General features: G+C 43.9%; 1 protein-coding gene across 1 annotated transcript in view; it reads right to left on the bottom strand.

The window, feature by feature from the left end:
• Positions 1-7,975: 7,975 nt before the first annotated feature.
• Positions 7,976-18,914, bottom strand: part of LOC311103434 (nuclear GTPase SLIP-GC-like) — a 64,987-nt gene continuing 54,048 nt past the window's right edge. The window contains exons 18-21 of the mRNA XM_084145000.1: positions 17,988-18,105; positions 16,122-16,230; positions 15,826-15,953; positions 7,976-8,944 (exon numbers count right to left, since the gene is read on the bottom strand). Of these exons, the coding sequence (XP_084001126.1) occupies positions 8,912-8,944; positions 15,826-15,953; positions 16,122-16,230; positions 17,988-18,105 (388 nt within the window). The 3' untranslated portion in view covers positions 7,976-8,911. The remainder of the gene's footprint in view (positions 8,945-15,825; positions 15,954-16,121; positions 16,231-17,987; positions 18,106-18,914) is intronic.

An 18,914-nucleotide genomic window follows, 5' to 3' on the forward strand; every position in this document is an offset into this window, starting at 1 on the left:
GCACCATATGTCTGTTGCAGAGGGATCAGAAAGCCATGAGAACGAGTTTTGATCAGTCATGGAAATAAAAGTGCTGGAAACAAATTGGCTCCCAATGTGAAAAGATTGAGAACAAGCTATGAAGGAACAATAATGGTGTTTTGGTGCAGGTACAACAAATTGCGCAAAAAAATATTGCGATATTGTCAATACAGTATATCGTAAAGTATCACTATGTAACTCGATTTCTTTCACCCCAATCCCTCAAATTAACGGTAAATAACTGAATTGTTTGCCCCACATTTAGCTAAGATGATTAGCTAGCCAGCTAAAATGTTTTATTTAGTTAGCAGTCGCATCTACAATAGTTTACTGTCAATAACATGTCTCCAAAAATGACGTGGTGTCTCCAATTGTGTTGACATTTTACAATTGCAATGCGCATCCATGAGTATCCACTTTCTGTAGCTCAGCTGGTAGAGCATGGTGCTTGTAACGCCAAGGTAGTGGGTTCGATCCCCGGGACCACCCATACACAAAAATGTATGCACGCATGACTGTAAGTCGCTTTGGATAAAAGCGTCTGCTAAATGGCATATTATTATTATTATTATTATTATCTGAAGAGAGCCCCGAAACATTGTGTGCAGACATTTTATGCAATAAATGAAGTAGGTTCAATCTAGTAGTTCTGATCTTCTGATTGGTCCTGATGAGTTGGGCGAGGTCCCCTGCAGGCTACTGTCACTGTTGCATTGGCTCTGAGTCGGGTTCTCTGTCTTCAAATGTTCAGCCTAAGAGAGGGGATTTTTGTGTGTGTGTGTGTGTGTGTGTGTTTAACAGTGATGATGTGTGTGTGTGTGTGTGTGTTTAACAGTGATGATGTGTGTGTGTGTGTGTTTGTGTGTGTGTGTGTCCTCAGAGCAAGAACTCGTGAGTTGGAAGAACTGAGAGGCCTATGGCGTGGGTGTTGTCCTTGGCCACCTGCTGACAAGGCTGACAAGATAGGACCCTTTTGTCCATTGTTATTGGATAGGAACATAACTTATAACCAGCTCCTGACCTAAATAGATCTTAGCACAACATTTTACTCAACATATCATATTCCATATTCACTATAACAAATATATTTACTACGACATTAGCAAGAACCGCCACATCCTCAGCCGGCTAATCCAGTGTGTGAAGTTTTGCGGAGTGTTTGAGTTAGCTTTGCGAGGCAAAGATGAAACTGAGGGCTCCACCAACCCTGGTAAGCCAACACTTTTGAGATCAGTCAATAAATGCTTCTGGTATTGACTTATATGCTGCCCCTGTCTTCATGTTGTTGCTGGACATATCTTTTTTTAAATGTGTGTAGGTCACCTAAATCATCAGAAAAATTGCCCCTCCTGAGAATTTTTTCAGGAGCCGCCACTGCTTCTTAACAACACTATCAACAAGGCAGGTCCTACAGGCCCTAGTTTTGTCGCATCTAGACTACTGTTCAGTAGTGTGGTCAGGTGCCACAAGGAGGGACTTGGGAAATTTGCAGTTGGCTCAGAACAGGGCAGCACGGCTGGCCCTTAAAAGTACACGGAGAGCTAACATTCATTACATGCATGTTAGTCTCTCCTGGCTTAGAGTGGAAGAGGTATTGACTTCATCACTGCTTGTTTTTTTAAGAGGTGTAGACAAGCTGAATGTACCGAGCTGTCTGTTTGGAATGCTAGTACACAGCTCGGACACCCATGCATACCCCACGAGACATGCCACCAGAGGTCTCTTCACAGTCCCCATGTCCAGAACAGACTACGGGAAACGCATAGTACTACATAGAGCCATGACTACATGGAACTCTATTCCACATCATGTAACTCAGTCAAGCAGTAAAATCAGATTTAAAAAACAGACACACACACACACAGCATTCACAAACACATGCTAACACACGCACTCTACACACACACATTTTAATATTGTTATTTTGCTGTATTATTGATTTTGTATTGTAAATATGTTATGGTAGAGCAGTGTGTAATAAGGTGTTGTGTTATGTATTGTTTTATTGTATGTAAATTGTGGTTGGACCCCAGGAAGAGTAGCTGCTGCCTTGGCAGCCGCTAATGGGGATCCCTTAATAAATACAAAATACTTATATTGTTTGTTAGCTTGTGGTGGCTAAATTTAGCTGACATTTGTAGTGGCTGTTTAAAGAAAACCAAACATGGATTACAATTTATCCTGGCCCATAGACTACTTTTAGGGGAAGGAACCATCTAACATCAAGTTGTAAAATCCTGAACTTGTCCTTTAAGTAAAAAGCTATCTAGCTGTTATCCAATATTGGGGTTTCTTTAGTCATTTTATGCAGAAATGTTGTGTTGTCTTACTTTATTATAACCCAAAAGATAAAGGTTTATTACTCATTTGTTTACAAACAACAAGATTGTAAGTAATGTGAGTAATGTATAGCTTCAAAACATGTACTTATGACACAAGCTAAATGCAGCTCAAGATAAAGAGGACATGGTTTCCAGACTTGTTCTGATGAGTACTTGACTTGATTTAAACTATATTGGAATAGGTAAAGCATTTGGTCTGTTTCATTTACCTGGGAGGAACGAGCTGTTGGGGGTCTTGAGTGAGAGATCCATTGATTCTTGTAGTTTACACTTCAGCTGCATCACGATGTGATCCTAATGTAGGACAGAAAATATTATTTAGTCCACTCTCACACTAAGTGATGATTGTACTTTACCACAACCAAGTCTAAATGCTGTGCACCAGGTGTTCATAAACTAAGTGCTTCTTAAGTGTATTTTGGTTTGCTTTCAAGCCGCAAATATTTGAATTCTGCAAGCGCTATCATAATTGCTATGGTGACCTGTTTGTAAAGTGGTTATCCCACTGGCTATAGGGAGAATGCACCAATTTGTGAGTCGCTCTGGATAAGAGCGTCTGCTAAATGACGTAAATGTGCCCTTGAGCAAGGCACTTAACCCTAATTGCTCCTGTAAGTCGCTCTGGATAAGAGCATCTGCTAAATGACTAAAATGTAATGTAAATGTAATGTAAATGAAACATGCAGATCCCATAAGAGGTACTAACCTACACCCATCTGAAAATGCACTCCTAACCTGCTGTGTGAAAGCAGCATGACAATAGCAACAGCACTTGTGTACATTTACCTTTAGCAAACATCAATCCATCTGCTGTGTAAACTGAAGGGTTGTTACATATACAACTGTACTTCTTTTGAATGCTAACATACACGCCAAATGCTGCTATTCAAGGCGATATGGGCTAGAAAACTACAGTTGAAGTCGGAAGTTTACATACACATAGGTTGGAGTCATTAAAACTCTTTTTTCAACTGCTCCACAAATGTCTTGTTAACAAACTATCGTTTTTGCAAGTCGGTTAGGACATCTACTTTGTGCATGACACAGGTAATTTTTCCAACAATTTTTTACAGACAGATTATTTCACTTATAATTCACTGTATCACAATTCCAGTGGGTCAGAAGTTTACATACACTAAGTTGACTGTGCCTTTAAACAGCTTGGAAAATTCCAGAAAATGATGTCATGGCTTTAGAAGCTTCTGCTAGGCTAATTTACATAATTTGAAGGTGGAGGTGTACCTGTGGATGTATTTCAAGGCCTACCTTCAAACGCAGTGCCTCTTTGCTTGACATCATGGGAAAATGAAAAGAAATCAGCCAAGACCTCAGAAAAAAAATTGTAGACCTCCGCAAGTCTGGTTCATCCTTGGGAGCAATTTCCAAATGCCTGAAGGTACCACGTTCATCTGTACAAACAATAGTACACAAGTATAAACACCATGGGACCAAGCAGCCGTCATACCGCTCAGGAAGGAGACACCGCTCAGGAAGGAGACGCGTTCTGTCTCCTAGAGATTAACGTACTTTGGTGCGAAAAGTGCAAATCAATCCCAGAACAACAGCAAAGGACCTTGTGAAGATGCTGAAGGAAACACGTACAAAAGTATCTATATCCACAGTAAAACGAGTCCTATATCGACATAACCTGAAAGGCCACTCAGCAAGGAAGAAGCCACAGCTCCAAAACCGCCATAAAAAATCCAGACTACGGTTTGCAACTGCACTAAGAGACAAAGATCGTACTTTTTGGAGAAATGTCCTCTGGTCTGATGACACAAAAATAGAGCTGTTTGGCCATAATGACCATCGTTATGTTTGGAGGAAAAAGGGGGACTTGCAAGCCGGAGAACACCATCCCAACCGTGAAGCACGGGGGTGGCAGCATCATGCTGTGGGGGTGCTTTGCTGCAGAAGGGACTGGTGCACTTCATAAAATAGATGGCATCATGAGGAAGGAAAATTATGTGGATATATTGAAGCAACATCTCAAGACATCAGTCAAGAAGTTAAAGCTTGGTCGGAAATGGGTCTTCCAAATGGACAATGACCCCAAGCATACTTCCAAAGTTGTGGCAAAATGGCTTAAGGACAACAGAGTCAAGGTATTGGAGTGGCCATCACAAAGCCCTGACCTCAATCCTATAGAACATATGTGGGCAGAACTGAAAAAGCATGTGCGAGCAAGGAGGCCTACAAACCTGACTCAGTTACACCAGCTCTGTCAGGAGGAATGGGCCAAAATTCACCCAACTTATTGTGGGAAGCTTTGGAAGGTTACCCGAAACATTTGACCCAAGTTAAACAATTTAATGTCAATGCTACCAAATACTAATTGAGTGTATGTAAACTTCTGACCCACTGGGAATGTGATGAAAGAAATAAAAGCTGAAATAAATCATTCTCTCTACTATTATTCTGACATTTCACATTCTTAAAATAAAGTGGTGATTCTAAGTGACCTAAAATAGGGAATTTTTACTAGGATGAAATGTCAGGAATTGTGAAAAACTGAGTTTAAATGTATTTGGCTAAGGTGTATGTAAACTTCCAACTTCAACTGTATATGGCTATGTATTTCTTTTAAATTTGCAGAGATTTTGCAGTATGTCAAATGAAAGTCTATGTAAACGTCTATTTTTACGGGATTGTGATGTTGCTACTACAAATCATATTTTGTATATACCATGCCAAATCCTTTTTAAACTCCATCCATATGATTTAGTTAACTGATATAGACAGGGTATTCTAGAAATGACCGTAATGCTTTTGAATCAGCACTTTTAGAGAGCATTGAACTAAAGTGGTACCAACTGATAATCAAACCTGAAAGTAACAAACTGCACACCTACTGCCTTTTTAAGTGCACTTTTGGGACAGAACCCTATCTACGTACTGTTTCATATCAAAGCTCTTTTGCCAAAGTTAGATGTGGAGTGGCCCCTCTCTCTATTGAGACTGGTCGATACAAAACACTCCCCTAGATAAACGTGTATGTACTTTTTGTAACGATGGTTCCCTTTGAAACTGAAGCTCATGCATTATTTTAATGTGGGTTATACAACAAAAGTAGGGATTATCTACATAAACTATGTGAACTTTAATCAGGTAACAATAATGTAAATGCCTGCGCCAAAGCCTGTCATCCTATCCTCCACTGAAGACGTTTATTTTTAAGTGCCTAATTGTCCTTTTTTAACGCATTTATTACACATCTATAAGCATTTCATGAACATGTTATAACTGGTCCCAACCGCATTATTAAAGGTTAATGAAATGTATTCATAGCATATCTATAGCGCATTCATGTCATGCTATGCGAGAGCTCATATTTTGGTATCTTAATAGATGCATTATTACAATATAATATAATATAATATGCTATTTAGCAGACGCTTTTATCCAAAGCGACTTACAGTCATGCGTGCATACATTATTATTATTTTTTTTGTGTATGGGTGGTCCCGGGGATCGAACCCACTACCTTGGCGTTACAAGCGCCGTGCTCTACCAGCTGAGCTACAGAGGACCACAATGACAAAGTAGCTACAGCATTATGGCTGTTCTCAAAGTGTTATTCTGCCATACCAGTGCTAGTGAATAGGCCAAAAGGCCAAACCATTTTTGGTTTGGCCTTTTGATATTTATTTTTATAAGGCCTGTACCAGCCCCATTTCCCCCACCGGCCTGTGACTTACCTTTTCTTCTTCTCACTGAGGTCAATGGTGCATGAAGATCCCCACACGGTTGAATCCCTAGAGTACATTTTACGGATGAAATTGTGTAGTTGAGGCTCATATCTTGATGCTTTCGTAACTCATTAACAGCCCTCCTCCACATCACAATTAAGTTGGTCATACTGGTCTATAACGCACACATGAAAGGTCTATGTATGAATTATTTCCCGTCTTAGTAAAGTAAAATCTATTTTCCAATTCATAAAGCATTTATAAACATGCCTAAATTATCAAAAAGAACACGGACACAAAACAGAACGTCAGACATTGAATCAATAAATAATGTTAATATCTTCAGCTGTGCGTTATGGGAAGAAGAAGAAAAATTATTGGCCTCAGCTACAATTATTTGAATAATTCAATGAATGTTTAGTGCACAAATGTGATGACTAAAGTGTCTTATTAGGAATGTTCAAATCTGACTTCTCTATGAGGCCGTGTATGGAAATAGTCTTTCTGGGCCGGGCGTCAGTTAAACTGCAATACCGAAGCAAAACTGAAGGAGAAGTCGAAACCTTGCCTCTACACCAGAACCCTGGCCCCTTGGCACAACCACAGGAGGAGTGCGTGAGAGGCGACCACTTCCTGGTGACCTCTCGCTTCCGCAAAAAGTTTCAAAAAAAGGAATTAAACATTAAGTTAACCTTTTTGTTCACTATTTCATGACTGAAAGTTAAAGTTTGTACATAAAAAAAGCTCATAAGAAGCCAGAAGAACACTGGGCTGTCACCTAGGTTGAAGACACTAAGGCAAAGACAGTACAGTATGAAGATAGGAAGAAACTGCTTCTCCAATAGAAATCCCCGATCACACTTGTATGCAAAATCATGGCGACGTTGTCTAGCTAAACTCATGCGTAGAAACACGTCATTGGGTCTAACAGTCGACTCGTGCCAAACTGCGTATTTGCAGGCCGTCAAATCAAAGACACATCTTCGATATAAAGTAGTTTTTGACGAAAATGAAAACGTTTCAGTTTGTCACTTTCACGATAATCCTGTCTACTGCGTCTTTTTTTATATAACGTTGGACTGCTCAAAACAAGATGGACTGCTCTCAACAACACTGCTGCCCTGAATTTCAGCAGGCGCTATCGACAAAGAAAGTTGTGATGGACTACTACTAAGGTCAATGTGAACCGGAGTGACTTGACAACGTGGGCCACACAAAATGTAACCACAAACAAAACTTAGTTAAATGGCTGCCGTGAAGCTACGGGTAAGGGTCTAGCTACATTTCCATATATTATAGATATATTTTTGCTGTTGCTACTATGCAAGTATGCAAGTGTAACCGGTGTGAAATCGGTGACGTCACTTGCTCTGAGACCTTGAAGAAGTTCTTTCCCATGCTCTGCAAGGACCGCAGCTTTTGTGGAGCGATAGGTAACGATGCTTAGAGGGTGACTGTAGGCAATGTGTGCAGAGGGTCCCTGGTTCAAGCCCAGTTTGGGACGAGGAGAGGGATGGAAGCAACACTGTTACACAAGTAACCATTTTACTGTACCGTTTACACCTTCTGTATCCTGTGCATGTGAAAAATACACTTTGATTTTACACTTTTGATATAGTAGTGTTTACAAGAGACGGTAATGTGAAGAACATGACCTGCACCAAAGTCAGATTAGGATATAGGATATTTTTACAACTACTTTTTTCTACTACTTTCACAACATTTAGTCTTAAACATTCAAAGGCCATTAATTCTGCTTTGAAAGTTGATACTTTCCCATTGTTCCTCAACTACAGTGTGTGACATACAATTTTCTAGCTCTGAGTCTCTACTTCTATCCAATGTAAAAAACACAATTTCAAATTTTGCTCGGTAAGACCGAATTAAGGCGGTGAGTCACATCTTGTAGAATTTCATATTTTTATATACAGTACCAGTCAAAAGTTTAGTCACACCAACACATTCCAGGGTTTTTCTTAATTTTTAACATTTTCTACATTGTAGAATAATAGTGAAGACATTAAAACTATTAAATAACACATATGGAATCATGTAGTAACCAAAAAAGTGTTAAACATAATTTTGCATTCTTCAAAGTAGCCACCCTTTGCCTTGATGACAGCTTTGCACACTCTTGGCATTCTCTCAAACAGCTTCATGAGGTAGTCTGTCAATGGCTGAGGAATATGTGGTGTGGGAGTCAGGCGCAGGACACCGAAGCTTAGTCCAACAAAGTTTACTAGTGCAAACCAAAGCACAATACAATGAACGGCCTCAACAAATAAACAGAGGCAAGCGATTACGCAAACTGTGCGTAAACCAATAAAACAATAAACAGAGAAAAACACGCAGCACTAACGGACAGGCGGATAACAACACACAAACTAACCAACACCAAACAGGCAACTTATAGGACACACAATTAGACACAAGCGGACACAGGTGCAACAGACAGACAACAGCAATCAAACATCGAAACATTCAACGGTGGCAGCTAGTAATCCGGGGACGACGAACGCCGAAGCCTGCCCGAACAAGGAGGAGGAGCAGCCTCGGCAGAATCCGTGACAGTACCCCCCCCCTTGACGCGCGGCTCCAGCCGTGCGCCGACCCCGGCCTCGGGGACGGCCAGGAGGACGCGGACCCGGGCGCGTGGGATGACCACGGTGGAACTCAGTCAGGAGGGATGGATCTAGGATGTCCCTCCTAGGCACCCAGCACCGTTCCTCCGGACCGTACCCCTCCCACTCCACGAGATACTGGAGACCACTCATCCGGCGTCTCGAGTCCAAGATGGTCCGGACTCCGTACGCCGGAGCCCCCTCGATGTCCAATGGGGGCGGAGGGGTCTCTCCTATCTCATCTTCCTGGAGTGGACCAGCTACCACCGGCCTGAGAAGAGACACATGGAACGAGGGGTTAATATTCTTATAATCAATAGGCAGTTGTAACCTGTAACACGCCTCGTTAAATATACTCAGGACTTTAAAGGGCCCCACAAACCGCCGACCCAGCTTCCGGCAGGGCAGGCGGAGGGGCAGGTTTCGAGTCGAGGGCCAGACTCGATCTCCCGGTGCGTATACCAGTCCCTCACTGCGGTGGCGATCGGCGCTCGCCTTCTGTCGACGGATGTCCCGCTGCTGATGGACATGTGCAGCGTCCCACGTCTCCTCCGAGCGCCGAATCCACTCATCCACCGCAGGAGCCTCGATCTGGCTCTCGTGCCATGGTGCCAGAACCGGCTGATACCCTAAAACACACTGGAAAGGGGTTAGATTGGTGGAGGAGTGGCGGAGAGAGTTCTGTGCCATCTCTGCCCATGGGATATACCTTGACCACTCCTCCGGCCGGCCCTGGCAATAGGACCTCAGAAACCTACCCACATCCTGGTTGACTCGTTCTACCTGCCCATTGCTCTCTGGGTGGTAACCCGAGGTAAGGCTCACCGAGACCCCCAAGCGTTCCATGAATGCCCCCCAGACTCTGGAGGTGAACTGGGGACCTCGGTCAGACACTATATCCTCGGGCACCCCATAGTGCCGGAAAACATGGGTAAATAGGGCCTCAGCGGTCTGTAGGGCAGTAGGGAGACCCGGCATTGGGAGGAGACGACAGGCCTTGGAAAACCGATCCACAACGACCAAAATAGTGGTATTCCCCTGGGAGGGGGGAAGGTCTGTCACAAAATCCACCGAGAGGTGGGACCATGGTCGGTGTGGAACGGGCAGGGGATGTAACTTTCCCCTGGGCAAATGTCTAGGCGCCTTACACTGGGCGCACACCGAGCAGGAGGAGACATACACCCTCACATCCCTAGCTAACGTTGGCCACCAGTATTTCACACTAAGGCAGTGCACTGTCCGGCCAATACCTGGATGTCCAGAGGAGGGTGATGTATGAGCCCAATAAATAAGGCGGTCACGAACCTCGAGCGGAACATACGTCCGCCCCACCGGACACTCTGGGGGAGTAGGTTCGGTACGCAGTGCCCGCTCGATCTCCGCATCTACCTCCCACACCACCGGAGCCACCAGACAAGACTCCGGCAGTATGGGAGTAGGCTCAATGGACCTCTCCTCTGTGTCATACCGCCGGGACAGGGCATTTGCCTTACCGTTCTGGGACCCTGGGATGTATGTGATCTTAAAAACAAATCGGGTTAGGAACATGTTCCACCTAGCCTGACGAGGGTTTAGTCTCCTAGCTGCCCGGATGTACTCCAGGTTACGGTGTTCAGTCAGAATGAGGTGTTGAGCCCCCTCAAGCCAATGCCTCCACACCTTTAGGGCCTGGACTACAGCTAACAGCTCCCTGTCCCCTATGTCATAATTACGCTCTGCCGAGCTGAGCTTCTTAGAATAGAACGCACAGGGGCGGAGTTTAGGTGGCGTGCCGGATCGTTGCGACAGGACTGCCCCAATACCGGCCTCGGACACGTCTACCTCAACTTGGAATGGTAAAGCGGGATCCGGATGCGCCAGCACCGGAGCCGAAGTGAACAGGTTCTTTAGTTTAACAAATGCCCTGTCCGCCTCAGCTGACCACTGCAAACGCACCGGACCCCCTTTAGCAGGGACGTAATGGGAGCTGCCACCTGTCCAAAGCCCCGGATAAACCTCCGGTAGTAATTAGCAAAACCCCAAAACTGCTGCACCTCTTTTACAGTGGTTGGAGTTTGCCAATTACGCACGGCCGACACACGGTCAACCTCTATCTTCACACCAGACGCGGACAATCGATAACCCAAAAAGGAGACGGACTCCTGGAAAAAACAAGCATTTCTCTGCCTTGACATACAAGTCATGCTCCAACAGCCTCCTCAACACTCGGCGCACCTGGGCTACATGCTCGGCTCGTGTAGAAGAGTACACTAGGATGTCGTCGATGTATACTACCACACCCTGCCCATGCATGTCCCGGAAAATCTCGTCAACAAAGGATTGGAAGACTGAAGGAGCATTCATTAACCCGTATGGCATGACGAGATACTCGTAATGAGCCGAGGTGGTGTTAAATGCTGTTTTCCATTCATCCCCCTCCCTAATGCGCACCAGATTGTACGCGCTCCTGAGATCTAACTTTGTGAAGAACCGCGCTCCGCGTAATGACTCCGTCATAGTCGCAATCAGAGGAAGAGGGTAACTGTACTTAACCGTGATCTGATATAGACTACGGTAATCAATACATGGGCGCAAACCCCCGTCCTTCTTCTTCACAAAGAAGAAACTCGAGGAAACCGGGGAAGTGGAGGACCGTATGTATCCCTGTGCCAAGGACTCGGCTATGTAAGTCTCCATAGCCGCGGTCTCCTCTTGAGACAGGGGATACACACGGCTCCGCGGAAATGCCGCTCCTGTTTGGAGATCTATCGCACAATCCCCCTGTCTATGAGGTGGTAGCCGTGTTGCCCTCGTTTTGCTGAACACAAGTGCTAAATCCTCATATTCAGGGGGAATGCGCATTGCGGGCACTTGGTTCGGACTCTCCACCGAGGTCGCCCCTAAGGAAACACCTAGACATCTCCCTACACACTGGGCAGACCACTCCATAAGAGCCCTCTGTTGCCACGCAATGGTAGGATCATGGGCGCTTAACCAGGGAAGCCCCAGCACCACGGGATACGCAGGAGAGTCGATCAGATAAAACTGAATGATCTCCTCATGACCCCCCTGCGTCGTCATCTTAAGTGGTGCTGTGACTTCTCTGATCAACCCCGACCCCAGCGGCCGGCTGTCTAGGGCATGAACAGGAAAGGGGGCTTCTACCGGCCGAAGGGGAATTCCTAACCTATAACAAAATTCACGATCAACAAAGATCCCAGCTGCGCCTGAATCTACTAGCGCCTTATGCTGGGAATGAGGTGCCACCTGTGGAAATCTCACAGGTATACACAAGTGATCAACAGAGAGCTCTGGGTAAGTGGGACGCCTACTCACCTGAAATGACTCCCCAGTGCGTGACCTGTTGTCCCCTCTCCCAGGAGACCCTCCCCAGCACCTAGCCGCAGTGTGTCCTCCACGGCCACAGTTGGTGCAGGGGACGGCCCCCCTCGGGTTCTCTCTCCTCCTCTCCCTAGCGCCAGCACCCCCGAGCTCCATGGGAACCGGCTCGGAGGTGCTGCAGGGTGGAATGGACGTCCCCCACTCGGGACGTCCGCGGGTAGCCAGCAGGGTGTCGAGACGGATGGAAATGTCCACCAACTGGTCGAAGGATAGGTTGGTGTCCCTGCAGGCCAGCTCACGACGAACGTCCTCTCGTAGGCTACACCGGTAATGGTCGATGAGGGCCCTCTCATTCCACCCCGCATCCGCCGCTAGAGTCCGGAACTCCAGGGCGAACTCCTGTGCACTCCTCTTCCCCTGTCGGAGGTGGAACAGACGCTCCCCCGCCGCCTTCCCCTCAGGTGGATGATCGAACACAGCCCTGAAGCGGCGGGAGAACTCCGCGTAGGTGATGGTGGCGGCGTCTATTCCCCTCCATTCGGCGTTGGCCCACTCCAACGCCTTGCCGGATAGACAGGAGATGAGGGCGGAGACGCTCTCGTATCCCGAGGGCGCCGGGTGTATGGTGGCCAGGTAGAGTTCCACCTGCAGGAGGAACCCCTGACACCCGGCTGCAGAACCATCATATGACCTCGGGAGTGAGAGCCGAATGCCACTGGGTTCCGGTGCTGGGAGAGGAGGACTAGCCGATGGTGATGGTAAGTTGTGCGAAGACGTGGGCACCTCTCCCGTAACCAATCGGCGCAGCGTGTTGGACACCTCGTTCATGGCGGCCCCAAGTTGCCGGATCATGGTGTCTTGGTCGCTGATCCGATCCTCCAGCGACTTGGGGCCCGCCGCTGCTCCTGCTGACTCCATATGGTGTTTTGTTCTGTCAATGGCTGAGGTAAATGTGGTGTGGGAGTCAGGCGCAGGACACCGAAGCTTAGTCCAACAAAGTTTACTAGTGCAAACCAAAGCACAATACAATGAACGGCCTCAACAAATAAACAGAGGCAAGCGATTACGCAAACTGTGCGTAAACCAATAAAACAATAAACAGAGAAAAACACGCAGCACTAACGGACAGGCGGATAACAACACACAAACTAACCAACACCAAACAGGCAACTTATAGGACACACAATTAGACACAAACGGACACAGGTGCAACAGACAGACAACAGCAATCAAACATCGAAACATTCAACGGTGGCAGCTAGTACTCCGGGGATGACGAACGCCGAAGCCTGCCCGAACAAGGAGGAGGAGCAGCCTCGGCAGAATCCGTGACATAGTCACCTGGAATGCATTTCAATTAACAGGTGTGCCTTTTTAAAAGTTAATTTGTGGAATTGCGTTTAAGCCAATCAGTTGTGTTATGACAAGGTAGGGGGGGTATACATAAGATAGCCATATTTGGTAAAAGACCAAGTCAATATTATGGCAAGAACAGCTCAAATAAGCAAAGAGAAATCACAGTCCATCATTACTTGAAGACATGAAGGTCAGTCAATCCGGAAAATGTCAAGAACTTTGAAAGTTTATTCAAGTACAGTTGCAAAAACCATCAAGCGCTATGATGAACCTGGCTCTCATGAGGACTGCCACAGGAAAGGAAGACCCATAGTTACCTCTGCTGCAGAGGATAAGTTCATTAGAGTTACCAGCTTCAGAAATTGCAGCCCAAATAAATGCTTCACAGAGTTCAAGTAACAGACACATCTCAACATCAACTGTTCAGAGGAGACTGTGTTAATCAGGCCTTCATGGTCAAATTGCTGCAAAAAAAACACTAATAAAAGGACACCAATAAGAAGAAGATACTTGCTTGGGCTAAGAAACACGAGCAATGGACATTAGACCGGTGGAAATCTGTCCTTTGGTCTGATGAGTCCAAATTTGAGATTTTTGGTTCCAACCGCCATCTTTGTGAGATGCAGAGTAGCTGAACAAATGATCTCTGCATGTGTGGTTCCCACCGTGAAGCATGGAGGAGGAGGTGTGATGGTGTGGGGGTAATTTGCTGGTGACACTGTCAGTGATTTATTTAGAATTCAAAGCAAACTTAACCAGCATGGTTACCACAGCATTCTGCAGCGATACGCCATCCCATCTGGTTTGCTCTTAGTGGGACTATCATTAGTATTTTAACAGGACAAAGACCCAACACACCTCCAGGCTGTGTAAGGGCTATTTGACCAAGAAGGAGAGTGATGGAGTGCTGCATCAGATGACCTGGCCTCCACAATCACCGGACCTCAACCCAATTGAGATGGTTTGGGATGAGTTGGACCGCAGAGTGAAGGAAAAGCAGCCAACAAGTGCTCAGCATATGTGGGAACTCCTTCAAGACTGTTGGAAAAGCATTCCAGGTGAAGCTGGTTGAGAGAATGCCAAGAGTTTGCAAAGCTGTCATCAAGGCAAAGGGTGGCTACTTTGAAGAATGTAAAATCAAAAATATATTTTGATTTGGTTATCACTTTTTTGGTTACTACATGATTTCATGTGTTATTTCATAGTTTTGATGTCTTCACTATTATTCTACAATGTAGAAAATTGTAAAAATAAAGAAAAACCCTTGAATGAGTAGGTGTGTCCAAACTGTTGACTGGTACTGTATTTGTGGTGTTCATTTAACGTTAGGGTTAGGCATAAGCTAAGCAGTGTGATTGAGGTTAGGGTTGAAGTTAGGGTTAGGTTTAAAAATAGATTTTAAGAAGATAAATGGTAGAAAATAGGCGGGTTTATGACTTTGTGGAAAATAGTGACGACCTTTGAAGATCGTATGTTTTGAATCTAGGCCGTCACCCGGAATCTCTCCGTATTCTTTTTGATAAGGCATATTTATAAATGCTTTATGCATGAGAAAATAGATATGACTGTACATTAACTGCATAAAATTCATACACAGATCTTTATTGTTGGTATTATAGATCTGAGTGGCAAACTGCACAGTTAATTACCATGAAATGCTTAGCTATAAATGCTTTATGAATGGGAAAATAGATTTTACTTTACTTTGACTGCATACATAGACCCTTAATGTGTGCGTTATAGAACAGTATGACCAACTTCATTGTGATGTGGAGGCCTGTTAATGAGTTATGTTATGACCCTCAACTACACGATTTGATCCATAAAATGTACCCTAGGGAATCAACCCTGTTGGGATCTTCATGCACCATTGACCTCAGTGAGAGGAAGAAGAAGGTAAGTAATGGCTATAGCGGCCGTTGGGAGAAATGGGGCTGGTACATGCTACATATCAGCATCATTTTCAATACGTGGTCTCTAATACCGGTATGGCAGAAGCACACGTTTGAGAACAGCCATAATGATGACACTAGGCTGTCATTGTAATGTCGCTTTTATTAAGATACTGTACCTAAATATCAGCTTTTGCATAGTATGACACGAATGTGCTATATATATATGATATTAATATATTTCATTAATCTTTATTGATGCGGTTGGGACCTGTAATAACAAGTTTGTGAAATACTTATAGATCTGTAATAAATGCATTATGGATATGTAGTCCAAGTATATCTTTACCCTTTTATTATTTGTTTTTATGCATACATCTGTATAGATGATGTAATTATAGTATTATAGATTAAGCCTGTACCATGTTTGACCATGATTGTTTTTAGTGCCTCGAAACTCAATTCCAGTGGTCCACAATGTGTTATTATACTTTTATATCAGTATTTTGTATTATTGTATTATTGTTGAGTGTCACTTAAATGCATTTTTCGAACTCTAACTCTACTGTACAATGTTTCAAACCTTCAGGTTGGTTAAACGAACCAGCATATCTTCCTTAGCCTTCTGGAAAATGTTGTTATTCTTCATGTGATGGTGTAGCTCATCTTTCATCCTTTTTAGAGAATCTTTTCCTGTATGCTCTGATGCCCCTAAAACACAGTCATCATATTGTTTCCATAACCATTGTATGACTTCATCTGCTATTAATACATTCTAAATATGTTTGAAAACTTGTTACTTCCCAAATATCATTATAATTTTCATAACTAGGCCACAACACTTTATCTCAGCTAAAACATTTTCATTTTAAGACTTACTTATATAGCATCGATGCATGGTGTCCTTGATTGACTCGGTTAGAGTGGAGTAGATTCTTTTCTTTTTCTCGCGGAGGTCACAGATTAGTTTTGCCTTCAACTCAGTTTCCTTTCAGATAGAAACTAATTTAAGTGGTTTCCTTAATATTTCAATGTTGCATTTCCTGATTTAGTTTCAAAAAGGCACTCGTACATCTGAGCTATCTTCTACAGTGGCTTGCGAAAGTATTCAACCTCCCTTGGCATTTTTCCTATTTTGTTGCCTAACAACCTGGAATTAAAATGGATTTTGGGGGGGTTTGTATCATTTGATTTACACAACATGCCTACCACTTTGAAGATGCAAAATCTTCAAAGATTCCCAAAGTCAATAATTTGTAGAGCCACCTTTTGCAGCAATTACAGCTGCAAGTCTCTTGGGGTCTCTATAAGCTTGGAACATCTAGCCACTGGGATTTTTGCCCATTCTTCAAGGCAAAACTGCTCCAGCTCCTTCAAGTTGGATGAGTTCCGCTGGTGTACAGCAATCTTTAAGTCATACCACAGATTATCAATTGGATTGAGGTCTGGGCTTTGATTAGGCCATTCCAAGACATTTAAATGTTTCCCCTTAAACCACTCAAGTGTTGCTTTAGCAGTATGCTTAGGGTCATTGTCCTGCTGGAAGGTGAACATCCGTCCCAGTCTCAAATCTCTGGAAGACTGAAACAGGTTTCCCTCAAGAATTTCCCTGTATTTAGCTCCATCCATAACGCTTTCAATTCTGACCAGTTTCCCAGTCACTGCCGATGAAAAACATCCCAACAGCATGATGCTGCCACCACCATGCTTCACTGTGGGGATCACTGTGGGGATTATGTTCTCGGGGTGATGAGAGGTGTTGGGTTTGCCCAATTTTAGTCTCATCCGATCAGAGTACCTTCTTCCATATGTTTGGGGAGTCTCCCACATACCTTTTGGCGAACACCAAACGTGTTTGCTTATTTTTTTCTTTAAGCAATGGCTTTTTCCTTGCCACTCTTCTGTAAAGCCCAGCTCTGTGGAGTGTGCGGCTTAAAGTGGTCCTATGGACAGATACTCCAATCTCCGCTGTGGAGCTTTGCAGCCCTTCAGGGTTATCTTTGGTCTCTTTGTTGCCTCTCTGATTAATGCCCTCCTTGCCTGGTCCGTGAGTTTTGGTGGGCGGCCCTCTCTTGGCAGGTTTGTTGTGATGCCATATTCTTTCTATTTTTTAATAATGGATTTAATGGTGCTCCGTGGGATGGTCAAAGTGTCTGATATTTTTTATAACCCAACCCTGATCTGTACTTCTCCACAACTTTGTCCCTGACCTGTTTGGAGAGCTCCTTGGTCTTCATGGTGCCGCTTGCTTGGTGGTGCCCCTGGCTTAGTGGTGTTGCAGACTCTGGGGCATTTCAGAACAGGTGTATGTATATACACTGAGATTGCACACAGGTGGACTTTATTTAACTAATTATGTGACTTCTGAAGGTAATTGGTTTCACCAGATCATATTTAAGGGCTTCATAGCAAAGGGGGTGAATACATATGCACGCACCACTTTTCTGTTATTTATTTTTTATAATTTTTTGAAACAAGTTATTTTTTTCATTTCACTCACCAATTTAGACTATTATATGTATGTCCATTACATGAAATCCAAATAAAAATTAATTGAAATCACAGGTTGTAATGTAACAAAATCCAAGGGGGATGAATACTTTTGCAAGGCACTGTAGCTTTGTTGCAGGTGCATGGTAACAATTGAATAACATGAAAGAGAAACCCGCACAATGCTCTTGCTAGTATCATTGTTCTTTAAGCTTTACGTATCGGCCTCAAGACTGATTTCTTTTTAAACCTTACCTCCGTCTTGAGGAATGTCAGATGCAGTGACACTTCCGGGTGCTCCCCAACCAAGCTGTTTGTGTCAAGGGTGAATGTATCAATCCGCTCCTTGATTGGCCCACGTTCGCCCTCGTTTCTGCAAATCAGAAAGATGGTTACTAGATTTGAGTCAAGGCCCTTATCATTCCATGTGTATTATATACAGTGCATTCGGAAAGTATTCAGACCCCTTGACTTTTTCCACATTTTGTTACGTTACAGCCTTATTCTAAAATTGATTAAATAAAAACAATTCATCTTCAATCTACACAGAATACCTCATAATGATAACGAGCAAACAAGTTTTTAGACATTAAATGACCTTAAATTAACACCAGAAATATATAAAAACATTTCCACGATTTGTGACTCACCGCCTCGATTCGGTCTTATGTAGCAAAATTTGAAATTGTGTTTTTTTAGATTGGATACAAGTAGAGATTCAGAGCTAGAAAATGGTATACGGTGCATTTGGAAAGTATTCAGCCCCCTTGACTTTTTCCACATTTTATTCTAAAATCATTTTTGATACACATTATCCCATAATGACAAAGCGAAAACAGGTTTTTAGAAATGTTTGCAAATGTATTAAAAATAAAAAACAAATACCATATTTATATAAGTATTCAGAACCTTTGCTATGAGACTCAAAATTGAGCTCAGGTGCATAGTGTTTCTCTGCAGATCCTCTCAAGCAATGTCTGGTTGAATGGGGAGAGTCGCTGCACAGCTATTTTCAGGTCTCTCCAGAGATGTTCGATCGGGTTCAAGTCCGAGCTCTGGCTGGGCCACTCAAGGGCATTCAGAGACTTGTCCTGAAGCCACTCCTGTGTTGTCTTGCTGATGTGCGTAGGGTCGTTGACATGTTGGAAGGTGAACCTTCATCCCAGTCTGAGGTCCTGAGCA

Source organism: Coregonus lavaretus (assembly GCF_964263955.1).
Source record: "Coregonus lavaretus genome assembly, chromosome: 28".
In the NCBI taxonomy this organism is placed as follows: Eukaryota; Metazoa; Chordata; class Actinopteri; order Salmoniformes; family Salmonidae; genus Coregonus; species Coregonus lavaretus.